The following is a 14,889-nucleotide window of genomic DNA, read 5'->3' on the forward strand; positions in this document are numbered from 1 at the left end:
GATGTTCTGATGCTGAGATATAGCTGTTGATGAATGGTTGCTAGGGTACTCTGTTTTGTTGCTATGGGCGAGGTTACAGAGTGAACTTGAATGTGGTTGGTTGTCTTAGTCAAATGAACCAACCCCCATGTCTCTATGACTCTGCTTTGCAAAGATACGCATCTTGGCTTATTTTAATGGAAGTCTATGGAATCAATTTGGGGGCGTGGCTTGTGAGCTTTATTATCATATTGATATGCTCATTGGTTGTCTGAGTCAGATGAGCCATCCCCCAAGTCAATAGGACACTGCTATGCAAAGATATGCATGTAGGCCAGTTATTAACATGGGTCTAGTATGAATTAGCATGTTACTAGCATGATTCAAGTACAAATTAGCATGTCATTAGCATGTTTCCAGTATGAGTTAGCATGTCATTAGCATGATTAGCATATGAGTAGCATGTTGCTAGCATGATTGGCATGTCATTAGCATGTTAGAATTATAAGCATTTAATAGCACAGCTAATTACAGTCTATAGGACAGTTGCTAGGGTGCAGTATGTGGTAGTTAGGGGTGTGGCTAGAAAGTTAAAAGGCCATCAGTGATTGGCTGCTGGCTAGACTGAGTTAAATGAGCTCAGCCATTAGTCTCTATGACAGTCTGATGCAGAGTTATGAGCTCACAAAGTTTGATCCCATGTTAAGTCAATGAGAGTCTTTTGTAATGGAAGTCTACGGGACAGTTGCTAGGGTGCAGTATGTGGTAGTTAGGGGTGTGGCTAGAAAGTTAAAAGCTCATCAGTTATTGGCAGTTTGGTTGTCTGAGTTAAATGAGCTCAGCCATTAGTCTGTATGACAGTCTGATGCAGAGTTATGAGCTCACAAAGTTTGATCCCATGTTAAGTCAATGAGAGTCTTTCGAATGGAAGTCTACGGGACAGTTGCTAGGGTGCCATAAGTGGTTGCTAGGGAGTGGCTAGTAAGTCTAAAGGTCATCAGTGATTGGCTGCTGACTAGACTGAGTTGAATGGGGCCTGACTCTAGTCTGTAGGACAGTCTGATGCAGAGTTATGAGCTCACAAAGGTTGACCCAATGTTAAGTCAATGGCAGTCTTTTACAATGGAAGTCTATGGGACAGTTGCTAGGGTGCCAAAAGTGGTTGCTAGGGAGTGGCTAGTAAGTTTAAAGGTCATCAGTTATTGGCTGCTGGCTAGACTGAGTTAAATGAGCCCAGTTAGAAGTCTGTAGGACAGTCTGATGCAGAGTTATGAGGTCACAAAGTTTGACCCAATGTTAAGTCAATGGGAATTTTGGGAATTTTCCGGGTCGTTTTTCGGAAAACCGAAAGTCGGATCAGTTGGAACAGATATAGCAACCCGAGTCAGACCAGTTTGAAGGTTTGACGAAAGTTTGAAGTATGAAGCTTGAAAAGTTTAGGAGGAGATACACTTTAAAATTAGTCTCAGAAGAATAAGAAGAAGAAGAAGAAGAAGAAGAATAATAATAAGTTTACGTGAGATAACAGTATGTTGGCTTTTCAAGCCACCATAATTACATACATGTATTTAATCAAGCATAAGTACACAGTAAATACATGTATTTACACAATAAGTACATTATAACAAACATTTATTTCCTTTGTAAGTACATATTAGTTAAGGCCACTTAATATAAAGTGGGACCGCCTGAGTGCTTATATGGACGGCTTTCCCACCAGTTTGTCCAGTTAGCTCACCATGTTTGTCGGCGGACTTGAGAGGCAAATTGGAGTTGACCATGATGACGGGGTTCTAGTCCAGCAAGGAATGCTTCAAGAAAGCAGGTAAACCAAAATCTAAAAAATAAAACCAACAAGTAAATAACAGGGTGAGAATGTGGTAAATCTGAAAACGTTGTAAAAATCAGACGAGGGCTTATAATTTTCTGGATTGCTGTTGAGAATTGTAGGTTGGGTTTAGGTAAGGGGGTGGGCGGGTCAATCAGTGCTTTTGAAAACACTATTGGTTGGGTTTAAGGGAGGAGGAGGGCGATTGGTCAGTCAGTCAGTCATTCAGTCAGTCAACAGTGGCCTCTGGTGGATTTACATGAGAACAACAGGCGCAAATGGCACTCGCAAGAGAAATTTGTGATCTGAAACGCGTACACAGCGGCCTCTGGTGGATCCGCAAAAACAAAAGCTGCAAAAAAAGCGAGCCTTCTGAGATGTATGTGGCGCTCTCCAGAAATCTGTACAGCGGTATGTTTTCAGAATGAGCCTGGGTTGGTCTTTGGAAGGGAGCAAACGATGGAATAATTGTTGCGTGAACTAACCCTTTAAAGATGAACCACCATCTCGACTTCATATCTGTTTCTTTGTATCCTGATACACCGATATTGCTAATCTCTGCTTATATTGCTGTGTTCGTCAGACATCATGGTGCTGATCGCCTCCATCTCGGTTTTGGCTGCGGGTACGCAGGGGAATGTGTTCGCCACCTCCGCCATCAGGAGTCTTCGATTCCTCCAGATTCTCCGCATGATCCGCATGGACCGCCGCGGGGGAACCTGGAAGCTGCTGGGATCTGTCGTCTACGCTCACAGCAAGGTAAAACAAGACGATCAACATGCCAAAACCCCTTCCAGTGCACTCCTGTAAATCTATTAGGCAATACCGAGTGTGGGCTTGACAAACCACCTGTAGAAAACACACTCTTTCACTTTTTAGAACGTTTAAACCAAACCCTTTCTTAAGCTTTGTGTATTATTCAGATTGACTACCCTTTGGTTATGTTGGTGGCTGTTTTTGCCCCATTGATTTTCATTATAACTCATTTTTTTTTGATTGCAAAGCCATGACAGCATGTAATCATGCATAGTCGATTGTTGCTGGTTTTCTCTGTTGGGAAGAGGGACAATGGGTCATTTTTACTTTTACTTCAGCAGACACTTGCTCTATTTTTGCACATTTGCACTAGATGCTTTCTTAATCACTCATCATCTCTTGCAAAACCATTGTGCATTTCTGAGAGTGCCTCACACAGGTGAGTGAGCTTGACTAACCATCGCTATTATTTTAGATATTATTTAAAGCTGCAGTAGGTGCTTGTCTTCAGGAACATGTGTTGTTGTTCTGGTTGAAAGTCTCTCCACAGTCCAATATTAATGATTAAAGTAAATGATCTGAATGTATTTCTATCTATTTTTATATTCTGGGTGAGGCATAAGTCTGAAAAATGTTCATCCGATTATAATAACATTTATCTATCTAATAATACATCCAGTTCATCCATCTAATAATAATAATAATCTAATAATAATAATAATAATAATAATAATAATAATAATAAAAAATAATAATAATCTAATAATAATAATAATAATAATAATAATAATAATAATAATAATAATAATAATCTAATAGTAATAATAATAATAATAATAATAATAATTTAATAATAATAATAATAATAATAATAATCTAATAGTAATAATAATAATAATAATAATCTAATAATAATAATAATAATCTAATAGTAACAATAACAACAACAACAACAACAACAATAATAATAATAATAATAATCGAATAATAATAATAATAATCTAATAATAATAATAATAATAATAATCTAATAGTAATAATAATAATAATCTAATAATAATAATAATAATAATAATCTAATAATAATAATAATAATAATAATAATAATCTAATAATAATAATAATAATAATAATAATAATAATAGTAATAATCTAATATTAATAATAATAATAATAATAATAATAATAATAATAATAATCTAATAGTAACAATAACAACAACAACAACAATAATAATAATAATAATAATAATCGAATAATAATAATAATAATCTAATAATAATAATAATAATAATAATAATAATAATCTAATAGTAATAATAATAATAATCTAATAATAATAATAATAATAATAATAATCTAATAATAATAATAATAATAATAATAATAATAATCTAATAATAATAATAATAATAATAATAATAATAATAATAATAATAATAATAATCTAATAATAATAATAATAATAATAATAATAATAATAATCAAATAATAATAATAATAATCTAATAATAATAATATTAATAATAATCTAATAATAATAATAATAATAATAATAATAATAATCTAATAATAATCTAATAATAATAATAATAATAATAATAATCTAATAGTAATAATAATAATAATCTAATAATAATAATAATAATAATCTAATAGTAATAATAATAATAATAATAATAATAATCTAATAATAATAATAATAATAATAATAATAATAATAATCTAATAGTAATAATAATAATAATAATCTAATAATAATAATAATAATAATAATAATAATAATAATCTAATAGTAATAATAATAATAATAATAATAATAATAATAATAATAATCTAATAATAATAATAATAATAATAATCTAATAATAATAATTATAATTATTATTATTATTATTATTTTATAATCTAGCGTCATTTAGAGACTTTTCAGTCAGTGCTTAGCTCGGTTTCATTGAAAATAGTTGGCAACACTATTTCTAACTGGCGAATGACATTATATAGTGGGTTGTCTACTGTCATCTTTACGGTGTGTGTTCGTGATTTCAGGAGGCGTGGCTTTGGACGCCAGGGGTGTGACTCTGTTTTCAGAGATATTATGCTAAACGGTTAACATTTTGGCAGATCACCTTCTGCAGCTTTTAACTTGTTTTAAGGAAAAAAAAGCTTTTTTTTTCTGGCAATAAGTTTACTTGTCTAGAAAATGCTTCATGATTTAAGATTGTTTTAGATATTTAGACTAGAAACAAGACAAACCTATTATTTAGCAATTTTTTAGTTGCACATTATTCTGTGCCCTCAGTCCATGCAGCTGATGCATGCAACAACTGTACAGCAAACCCAATTTCCAGACTGCAGCTGCCCTAAGCAAACACTGCAAATAGACCACATGTGATTTTGAGAGGTTTCTTGTTGTTCTGGGTGTGTCTGGAAGCTCTTTTCGCTGAGCAGATATTGAAGAGCAGTTCTTCTGTCCAGTGTCATTTGTCAAGCCCAACATTTCCGGCGCATTGCAAAAGAGTATTTCTAGAGGTCAAACGCTCTCAGTGAACCAATCTGGTGGCGTTTCTTCTGGCTCTCTGTGGCTTTTTTCCTGTTCTGAAGAGAGCAGAGCGGCTGCAGTTTAATGATTTTCCTGATGAAGTTTCAGCTGCAGGCTTACAATCAATAACACTCCAGAAAGACAGAAACACTGTACATGCTCACAGACGGAGGATTGGCAGAATACTGCAGCGTGTGCAGAATATTAAATGTCATGCAGATTGTCTCTTAATTATTGGCTGGGGGTTAAAAAGCCAAAGTTGAAAGTGTTTCACCTCATACACTTAAAAAAGGCTTCTCTTACCAAGTTTTTTTTGTCTTGTTTCTAATCCAAAAAATCGACACATTTTTAAATCAAGATGCATTTTCTAGACAAGCATTATTATGTTTTAATAAATAATATGCTGAAATGATCTTGGGCCCTATCATACACCCGGAGCAGTGTGGCGCAAGGCGTGGCGCAGTAGTCTTTTAGTAGTTTCAGCTTGGCGCAAGTCGTTTTGAGGCGTTGCGCTACGCTGTTTAAATAGCAAATGCATTAGCGCTCATATGTGCACTCATAGGCGTTCTGGTCTAAAAAGGAAGGCGTTCTGAGGCGGACCGCTGGCGCGTTGCTATTTTGAGAAACTATAATAGATTTTTCAGTAGACCAAAACAAAGCCGGTCTAAACTCCAGTGCAGAGTTGCGCCTCGCTTACACACTGCTTAATACACACAAGAGAGCAATAGGCAAATATCTTTACATATGAAAAAATGTAAATATTAAGGATATATATAGGATATAATAAGAATAGATATAGAATATAAATATAAAGGATTCAAATATTACAAAACATATTATTTTCTAGCCTACATATGTCAGGGTTCTGCCACTTTGGTCTTGAAAATTCTTGTTTTGGTGGCAGAGCTCTGACACTTCTCATGTCTGGTCCTGTTTCTGTCTCTGTGTGAGCGCGCGCCGTCGTGGGTGTACGTAGAGTGTGCGCGCTCCTGCTTGATGCGGCCGCGCGCGCGCTCTGCGTCCCTCAGACGCGTGCGCTCTTGTACTCGTGTTTGTGTTTTCGTCTGTCAGCAGCATGGTGTTTCATTCCCAGCATCTCAGTCTTGTTGGTTTCGGTTTTGGTCGGCGCTGGGATGAAGCATGCATGCTGCATATGTGAGCGCACGGTGAGTGTTTTCATTCATCGTGTGCTCGTGTCTTGCGTCTTTTGTCAAAGCACATGGCTCGGTGTTTACATTGGTCACGTGCTTTTGTCGTGTGCTTCAGTGTTGTGTTATGTGAGCGCATGGCTTGTATTGTCTCTCTGTGTCATGCGCTCTCCCGTCTATTGTCTTGTCCCACCCTCCTTGTTAACCCATATTTAGTTAATTGTGTTCACCTGTGTTTCAATTTACTTTTTTGCTTTATAATCCCCCTCATGTTTTCAGTCCTTTGTCAGTTCGTCTTCAATATTACTCTGTCTTGTTGTCTCCAGTCCTGTTTTGTCCTGCCAGCCCTGTCAAGTTTGTTTTTGCCTTTTTATTAATGTTTTCCCCTTCGGGGTAGTTTTGTTTTGCCTTTTATTTTTATTTGTAGTTTATAATAAATATTCCTTCATTTTTCTGCAATTGGGTCTGCACTCCTTTTTTTTCCCTCACCGACCGTGACAACATAAATATGAAAAATCACTGCTTTTATGTCTTCTTCATCTCGGGAGGCTTTTTCAGTTCATTCATAACAATTTGCTTTTGTATAATGTTATTATTATTAGCAGTATTATTGATTATATCCATATTTATATTTGTTTTATTAAAAACAAGCTTAGATTTGTCCACCTGTCAGGTTTTAGACCATATGGGGCACAGCATGTGTTTTAGGATATAACTCAGGTTTTTGAGCACACTTTGTTATTATTGTTCATTTATTCGTTTGCTGGAAATTAGAACTGAATTTAGAAATAGTTTTAAAACGAATATTTGCGCTTAACAAACTAAAGTATTTATTTATAGGCTAATTGATGTCTGTGTGTAAAGGTTTCCCTATCCAAGAGCGAAAGTGAAAGTGATCCATTATCTCTCATTCTCACACAGTAGATGCTCTGTTTAACAGTTTTCTGTTAACTGTGAACTGTTTGCTTGTGAAATGCTCAGTTTTTCCACTTAGACTTACTTTACGTCCTGTAAATAGTGAATGCGCTCTTGACATGACGCAGCTGGCTCTTAAAGGGAATGGGGGATGAGACTCTGATTGGTTTATTCTCAAAACACACCTATAACTCATTAAGAAAATAAACTCAACCCTTTTAGATCATGCGCCACAGCGCAAAGCAGATTTCCCGTCCTTAAATTAGCAAAAACGCGTCCTGACATGCCCTGAAAGCGTTTGCGCCCTGCGTTTTGCGCTCTGCGCATGGACCGTCAAAATAGAGCCCTTATGTTAAAAGAAAAACAAGATTATTTTGCTTGTTTTATGGAAACACTCAATTAATTTGAGCATATTATTTTTTTTAACAGGGCCATGTGTTTTGCTGGTCTAGAAAATGCTTCTTGATTTAAGAATATTTCATATTTGGTCTTGAAACAAGACAAAAAAATCTAAGGTACATTTTCTTTTCCTGAAAACGGTGATTTTAATTATACTCTGGGGGCTTTTCAATGCTTGATTCTGATTGGCTGATGCATTTCTCCTCAGATAAAAGCACAGCTAAAGTAGTTCCGGCAAGTTTCAGTTATTTCACAGCTACTAAAACATTAAACCAGGGGTCACCAACCCTGTTCCTGGAGAGCTACCTTCCTGCAGAATTCAGTCCCAACCCTGATCAAACACACCTGAACCAATTAATAGTACCTAAAGCAGCACTTGATAATCACAAACAGTTGATATACATCAACTCTATGTATATATTTATAGACCACAGAAAAAGTATTGCAAAGTCAGTTTGTGCAGTCTAGTTAATAGTGATATTGTTATTTCATGTATTTTTGCTCGTATAGACCGCTAAATATAGACAGTCAGCTCATGACCAGATGAATCAGGAAAGTGGATCAGACCGCAGTAAATCTTGTCATTCATTGAGGTTGAGTCTCCTTCAAGGGCAAGAAAGTGAGTGAATGTGCTGACTGTGCGTTTTCTCCATCTAAAAAGAGTCGCAGTGGCGTAACGTCTGCGTGTGTTAAAGTGGTGTCCCATTTCTTACGTCTACAGGAAAGTGCATTTGCAGAAACACACACACACACACACGCAAGCTGACCGAGCTCAAACTGTCAAGACGGGTTTCTTTGACTCGTGTCAGAGATTCACTCTGGGTTTTTTTGTTTTGTTTTGTTTTGTTTTGTTTGTTTTGTTAACAAGAGCCAGCATGTACAGTTTCAACATGCAACAAAATGACTGCACATCTCTTAACAAGGAGGATTAAATAAGATAAGGACATCAAAGTAAAGAAAATAAGAATAAAAAAGGAGCGAGTACAAAATTATCAGTTTACACACACATATATTATACATTACATACTAAATGCCCTTTTAGCACTGAAAATACATGCATTGGAACATTTTATGCAAAAATGTTAGAGGAGCATATATTCAGTGCTTAATTGCTTTTCTATTTTTAGACTTAGAAATCACTTGTGTACATTTTAATCTCTTTTTCTAACACTTTCAGTTGTGTATGTACAATTTACATAATAATAAAATACAACTTAAATAAAACCATTGATACTGATACTGATATTGGTATTGGTACTGATATTGGTATTGGTATTGGTATTGATGTTAATATCAATATTGATACTGATAATGGTTTTGATGTTAATATGGATATGGATACCGATATTGGTTTTGGTATTAATGTTAATATGGATATTGATACCGATATTGGTTTTGGTATTGATACTGATACTGATACTGATATTGGTTTTGATGTTAATATGGATATTGATAAAGATATTGGTTTTGGTAATGATGTTAATATGGATATTGATACCGATATTGGTTTTGGTAATGATGTTAATGTGGATATTGATACCGATATTGGTTTTGGTAATGATGTTAATATGGATATTGATACCGATATTGGTTTTGGTAATGATGTTAATGTGGATATTGATACTGATATTGGTTTTGGTAATGATGTTAATATGGATATTGATACCGATATTGGTTTTGGTAATGATGTTAATATGGATATTGATACCGATATTGGTTTTGGTATTGATGTTAATATGGATATTGATACTGATATTGGTTTTGGTAATGATGTTAATATGGATATTGATACCGATATTGGTTTTGGTAATGATGTTAATGTGGATATTGATACCGATATTGGTTTTGGTATTGCTACTAATATTGATATTGGTATTGATGTTAATATGGATATTGATAAAGATATTGGTTTTGGTAATGATGTTATTATGGATATTGATACCGATATTGTTTTTGGTATTGCTACCGATATTGATATTGGTTTTGATGTTAATATGGATATTAATACCGATATTGGTTTTGGTATTGATGTTAATATGGATATTGATACCGATATTGGTTTTGGTATTGATGTTAATATGGATATTAATACTGATATTGGCTTTGGTATTGATGTTAATATGAATATTGATACCGATATTGGTTTTGGTATTGCTACTTATATTGATATTGGTATTGATGTTAATATAGATATTGATACCGATATTGGTTTGGGCATTGATGTTAATATGGATATTAATACTGATATTGGTTTTGGTATTGATGTTAATATGGATATTGATACAAATATTGTTTTTGGTATTGCTACCGATATTGATATTGGTATTGATGTTAATTTGAATATTGATACCGATATTGGTTTTGGTATTGATGTTAATATGGATATTTATACTGATTTTGGTTTTGGTATTGATGTTAATATGGATATTGATACCTATATTGGTTTTGGTATTGATGTTAATATGGATATTGATACCGATATTGGTTTTGGTATTGCTACCGATATTGATATTTGTATTGATGTTAATATGGATATCAACACCGATATTGGTTTTGGTATTGCTACTGATATTGGTTTTGGTATTGATGTTAATATGGATATCAACACCGATATTGGTTTTGGTATTGCTACCGATATTGATATTGGCATTGATGTTAATATGGATATCGATACCGATTTTGGTTTTGGTATTGCTACTGATATTGGTTTTGGTATTGATGTTAATATGGATATTGATACCGATATTGATATTGGTATTGCTACTGATATTGATATTGGTATTAATGTTAACATGGATATTGATACCAATATTGGTTTTGGTATTGATACTGATATTGGTTTTTGCACTGATATTGGTATTGATGTTAATACTGATACTGATGTTGGTTTTGGTACTGATACTGGTATTGATGTTAATATGGGTATTGATACTGATATTGATATTGGTACTGATGTTTATGTAAGTTTTGTTTTTGATATTGATATTAATATTAATTTTGATATTAATTTTAGATTTGGCATTGATATGGATATTGATATTGATGTTAATATTGATACTGATATTGGTTTTGGTATCGATACTGATTTTTAAAGTTAAGTTTTTGTGTTATTTGTATTGATACTGATATTGGTTTTGATATTGATAATACTACTGGCATTGATATTAATATTGATACTGATATAGATGTTAATATAGGTACTAATGTTTATGTTGATATAGCTTTTGTTTATGGAATTGATAGTGATGTTGATTTTGCTGTTGATATTGATGTTGTTGTTGTTTTATTGGTTCTGCTATTGATCTGTTGGTGCTCGTGTGTATTCTGGACAGGAGCTGATCACCGCCTGGTACATCGGCTTCCTTTGCCTGATCCTGGCCTCGTTTCTGGTGTATTTGGCAGAGAAAGAGGACAACGAGATGTTTGAGACCTATGCAGACGCACTCTGGTGGGGCCTGGTAAGTTCTTTCACTCCTTAGTGGGTGGAAGGTTATGGTTTTGATAAAAGATTATAATGGAAAACTAATTTTGACAAAAATAATGAAGTGCACAGATGCATAGTTTGTAACAAGAACACTTCTATATTAATATAAAATTAAGAAGATCACATTTTAATTTCATGGTGACTTGAAGACGTGTGTGTGAATATGAGCAGATGTTCTGTCTGAGGATCTTCATGGTGCTGCAGGTGTGTTTTCAGCTGGATTTTATGGTTGATTTAAGCAGCAGTTTTGAGCTGTGTTTTCTCTATGGGACTCAGTGAAACGAGCTCAAGGACAGCAGGACCGGAGCGTCAGGGTGGATGATTAATTATGCAGGGATGTTTATCGCTCGTTGAGTTTGATGAGATGATATTTCAGAAAGATCACAGAGGAATCTTGTGTGGATTGAGTTCATGGTCTTGCATAATTTAATGGCAGTTTTGGGGATTTTTTTATTCCTCTTATTCACTTTTAGCCAGCAGATCTGATTAAATCAAACACACTGCAGGAAACAGTGACTATTCATTAATGAACTGAGGGACGGATTTAGATAGATGAATGAATATAAGGATGGAAACATTGATGGACAGATAGATTTAGATGGATAGATAGATGGAGGGAGGGATAAATGGATGGATGTTTACAATGATGGAAAGATAGATTTAGTTGGGTGGATGGAAGGATGGATGGATGGATAGATGGATGGATAGATAGAGTAATATGGATGGGGGTATGGAGAGAGGGAGGGACGGAGGGAGGGGGGGTGGATGAATGGATACATTGATGAATAGATAAATTTTAATGGATGGATGGATTAATGGATGAATAGATAAACAAATGATTAGATGGATGGATGGATGGATGGATGAAAATATTGATGATAGATTGATTTAGATGGTTGGAAGGATGGATGGATGGATAGATGGAAACATTGATAGATAGATTTGAATGGAAGGATGGAGGGAGGGAGGGAGGGAGGGATGAATGGATTGATGGATACATTGATGGAAAGGTAGATTTAGATGGATGGATAAATGGATGGATGAAGGAATGGATGGATGGATACATTGATGGATACATTGATGGATAGATAGATTAATATGGATGGATGGATGGATGGAGGGAGGGAGGGAGGGAGGGAGGGAGAGATGGAGGCAGGGATGGATGGATGGATACACTAAAGAATAGATACATTTATATGGATGGATGGGTGGATGGATGGAGGGATGGAGGGATGGATGGATGGATGAATACATTGATGATAGATAGATTTAGATGGGTGGAAGGATGAATGGATGGATCGATGCATGGATAGCAACATTAATGGATGGATGCATTGATGGATGGATGGGTGGGTGGATTGATGGATGCATTGATGGATGGATGGATAGATGGGTGGGTGGATGGATGGATGGATGGATGGATGGGGGATGGAGGGAGGGATGGATGGATGGATACACTGAAGAATAGATACATTTATATGGATGGATGGATGGATGGAGTGATGTATGGATGGATGGATGGATGGATGGATGGATGAATACATTGATGATAGATAGATTTAGATGAGTGGAAGGATGAATGGATGGATCGATGCATGGATAGAAACATTATGGATGGATGGATGAATGGATGGATGGGTGGATGGGTGGGTGGGTGGATGGATGGATGCATTGATGGATGGATGGGTGGATGGATGGATGGATAGATGGACAGATTCAGATAAATGGATAAGTTTAGGTAGATATTTGGATATAGATAGATGAATATTAGGATGGATGGATAGATATATTTTTGACAGATGGATGGATAGATAGATTTGGATGTATGTATGAACGGATGGATAAATTTGGATATATGGATAGATTTAGATGGATGGATGGATTTAGATGGTTGGTTGGATGGACAGATTTAGATATAGTTAGATATAGATAGATACAGTTGTATGTATGGAGAGATAAATGGTTGGAAGGAAATTTATATAGATATATGGATAGATTTATAGATAAATATATTTGGATGGAGAAATAGATTTAGATGGATGGATTGATAGATATAGACTGAATGGATGGATGGATTAATGGATTAATGGATGGATAGATATTTAGATGGGTGGATGGATGCATGGATGGATAAATGGATGAATGGATAAACAAATTAATGAATGGATGGATGGATGGATGATGTAAAATGATCAGGATCTGTTGTGTTTTCTGTCCTCAGATCACTCTGACCACCATCGGCTATGGTGATAAATACCCCATCACCTGGAATGGTCGTCTGCTGGCCGCCACATTCACACTCATCGGCGTCTCCTTCTTTGCTCTGCCGGCGGTGAGGAGAATACCTAATTATTCCTTTAAAACTAAAATATGCATTGTTTTTAAATAATCAAATTTTTTTAAGCATACAGAAATAACAAAACTAGCATATTATCATTATTATTTTTTTAATTAATATTATTATTATTATTATTATAACAATAATCGCCTACTTTACACATGTATTCATCCATACTGAGCATATGAATGCAGAATGCACAGTTGAAGTTAAAATTATTAGCGCTCTTGTAAAAAAAAAATTATTGTCAAATATTTCCCAAATAATGTTGAACAGATTCAGGATTTTCACAGTATTTCCTATAATATTTTTTTCTTCTGGAGAAAGTCTTATTTGTTTTATTTCGGCTAGAATAAAAGCAGTTTTTAAAAATTGTTAAACCCATTTTAAGGTCAATATTATTAGCCCCCTTAAGCGATATTAGTTTTGGATTGTCTCCAGAACAAACCACTGTTATACAATGACTTGCCTAATTACCCTAACTTTACCCTTATTACCCTAGTAAAGCTTTTAAATTCCAATTTAAGCTGAATACTATTGTCTTGAAGAATATCTAGTCTATTTTTATGTGCTGTCATCATGACAAAGATAAAAGAAATCAGATATTAGAAATGAGTTATTAAAACTGAATGAGAAATGTGTTGAAAAATCTGCGGATAATTCTGACTTCAACTGTATGCAGAGATTATTTCAGGATGTGTCAAGTCATGGCTGTACTCCGTAGTGCCGGATAATAGACGAAACGGCTCAGTTTCTTGAAAAAAAAAAAAAAGTAGGTCCGGTTATTGTTAACCAGGATGTGCAATGCTCTGCAGGGAATTCTGGGTTCTGGGTTTGCCTTAAAAGTTCAGGAACAGCATCGGCAGAAACACTTTGAGAAACGGAGAAATCCTGCAGCAGGACTCATCCAGGTAAAACACACATAAATACAGCAGATTCTCAGGTCATAATGGATTATATATATCTGTCATTTTTCTCACTTTTTTAATGATAACCTCATGAATATTTTATTATATTAAAATTGTTTTATGTTTTCTTTTTTGTATATTATTAATTTATTTATTTAGTTTAAAAAAAATTGCTTCATTTAATAATATATCATTTAATTTAGTTTTTTTTTTGTTTAATTTAATTTAATTTTAGTTTTTTATTTAAATTTTATTGAATATTGTTTTTATTAATTGAATTTAATTTAATTTAGTTGTATTCATTTATTTTTATTCATTTTTTAAGCATTTACAAACAACTGCAGGTGTTTATTATTATACTAATAATTTGATCACCTACTTTACACATGCATGCATCCATCTAAAGTATATTAATGCAAAATGTATGTCAGATCAAACTGTATTCATTAAACATCATAAAGCTGTAAAAAATACACAATCTCGAAAGCAAATATTTATCCATCCATTTATTTTATAAAGACATTTTCCCCATCTTTCAAACATACATATTTAACAAATCTAAACCTGCATGAATTTAAATGTTTTGATAAAT

The 14,889-nt window shown here is 34.1% G+C and overlaps 1 protein-coding gene across 3 annotated transcripts in view; it reads left to right on the forward strand.

The window, feature by feature from the left end:
• The window catches only part of kcnq2b (potassium voltage-gated channel, KQT-like subfamily, member 2b), a 94,351-nt gene that overhangs the window by 40,510 nt on the left and 38,952 nt on the right, over positions 1-14,889 (forward strand). For all 3 annotated transcript variants that reach the window (XM_009302767.5, XM_068222084.2, XM_009302768.5), the window contains exons 4-7: positions 2,391-2,566; positions 10,900-11,025; positions 13,273-13,383; positions 14,205-14,300. In XM_009302767.5, coding sequence (XP_009301042.1) covers positions 2,391-2,566; positions 10,900-11,025; positions 13,273-13,383; positions 14,205-14,300 — 509 coding nt within the window. The remainder of the gene's footprint in view (positions 1-2,390; positions 2,567-10,899; positions 11,026-13,272; positions 13,384-14,204; positions 14,301-14,889) is intronic.

The sequence above is a fragment of the Danio rerio genome, chromosome 6 (assembly GCF_049306965.1).
Source record: "Danio rerio strain Tuebingen ecotype United States chromosome 6, GRCz12tu, whole genome shotgun sequence".
In the NCBI taxonomy this organism is placed as follows: domain Eukaryota; kingdom Metazoa; phylum Chordata; class Actinopteri; order Cypriniformes; family Danionidae; genus Danio; species Danio rerio.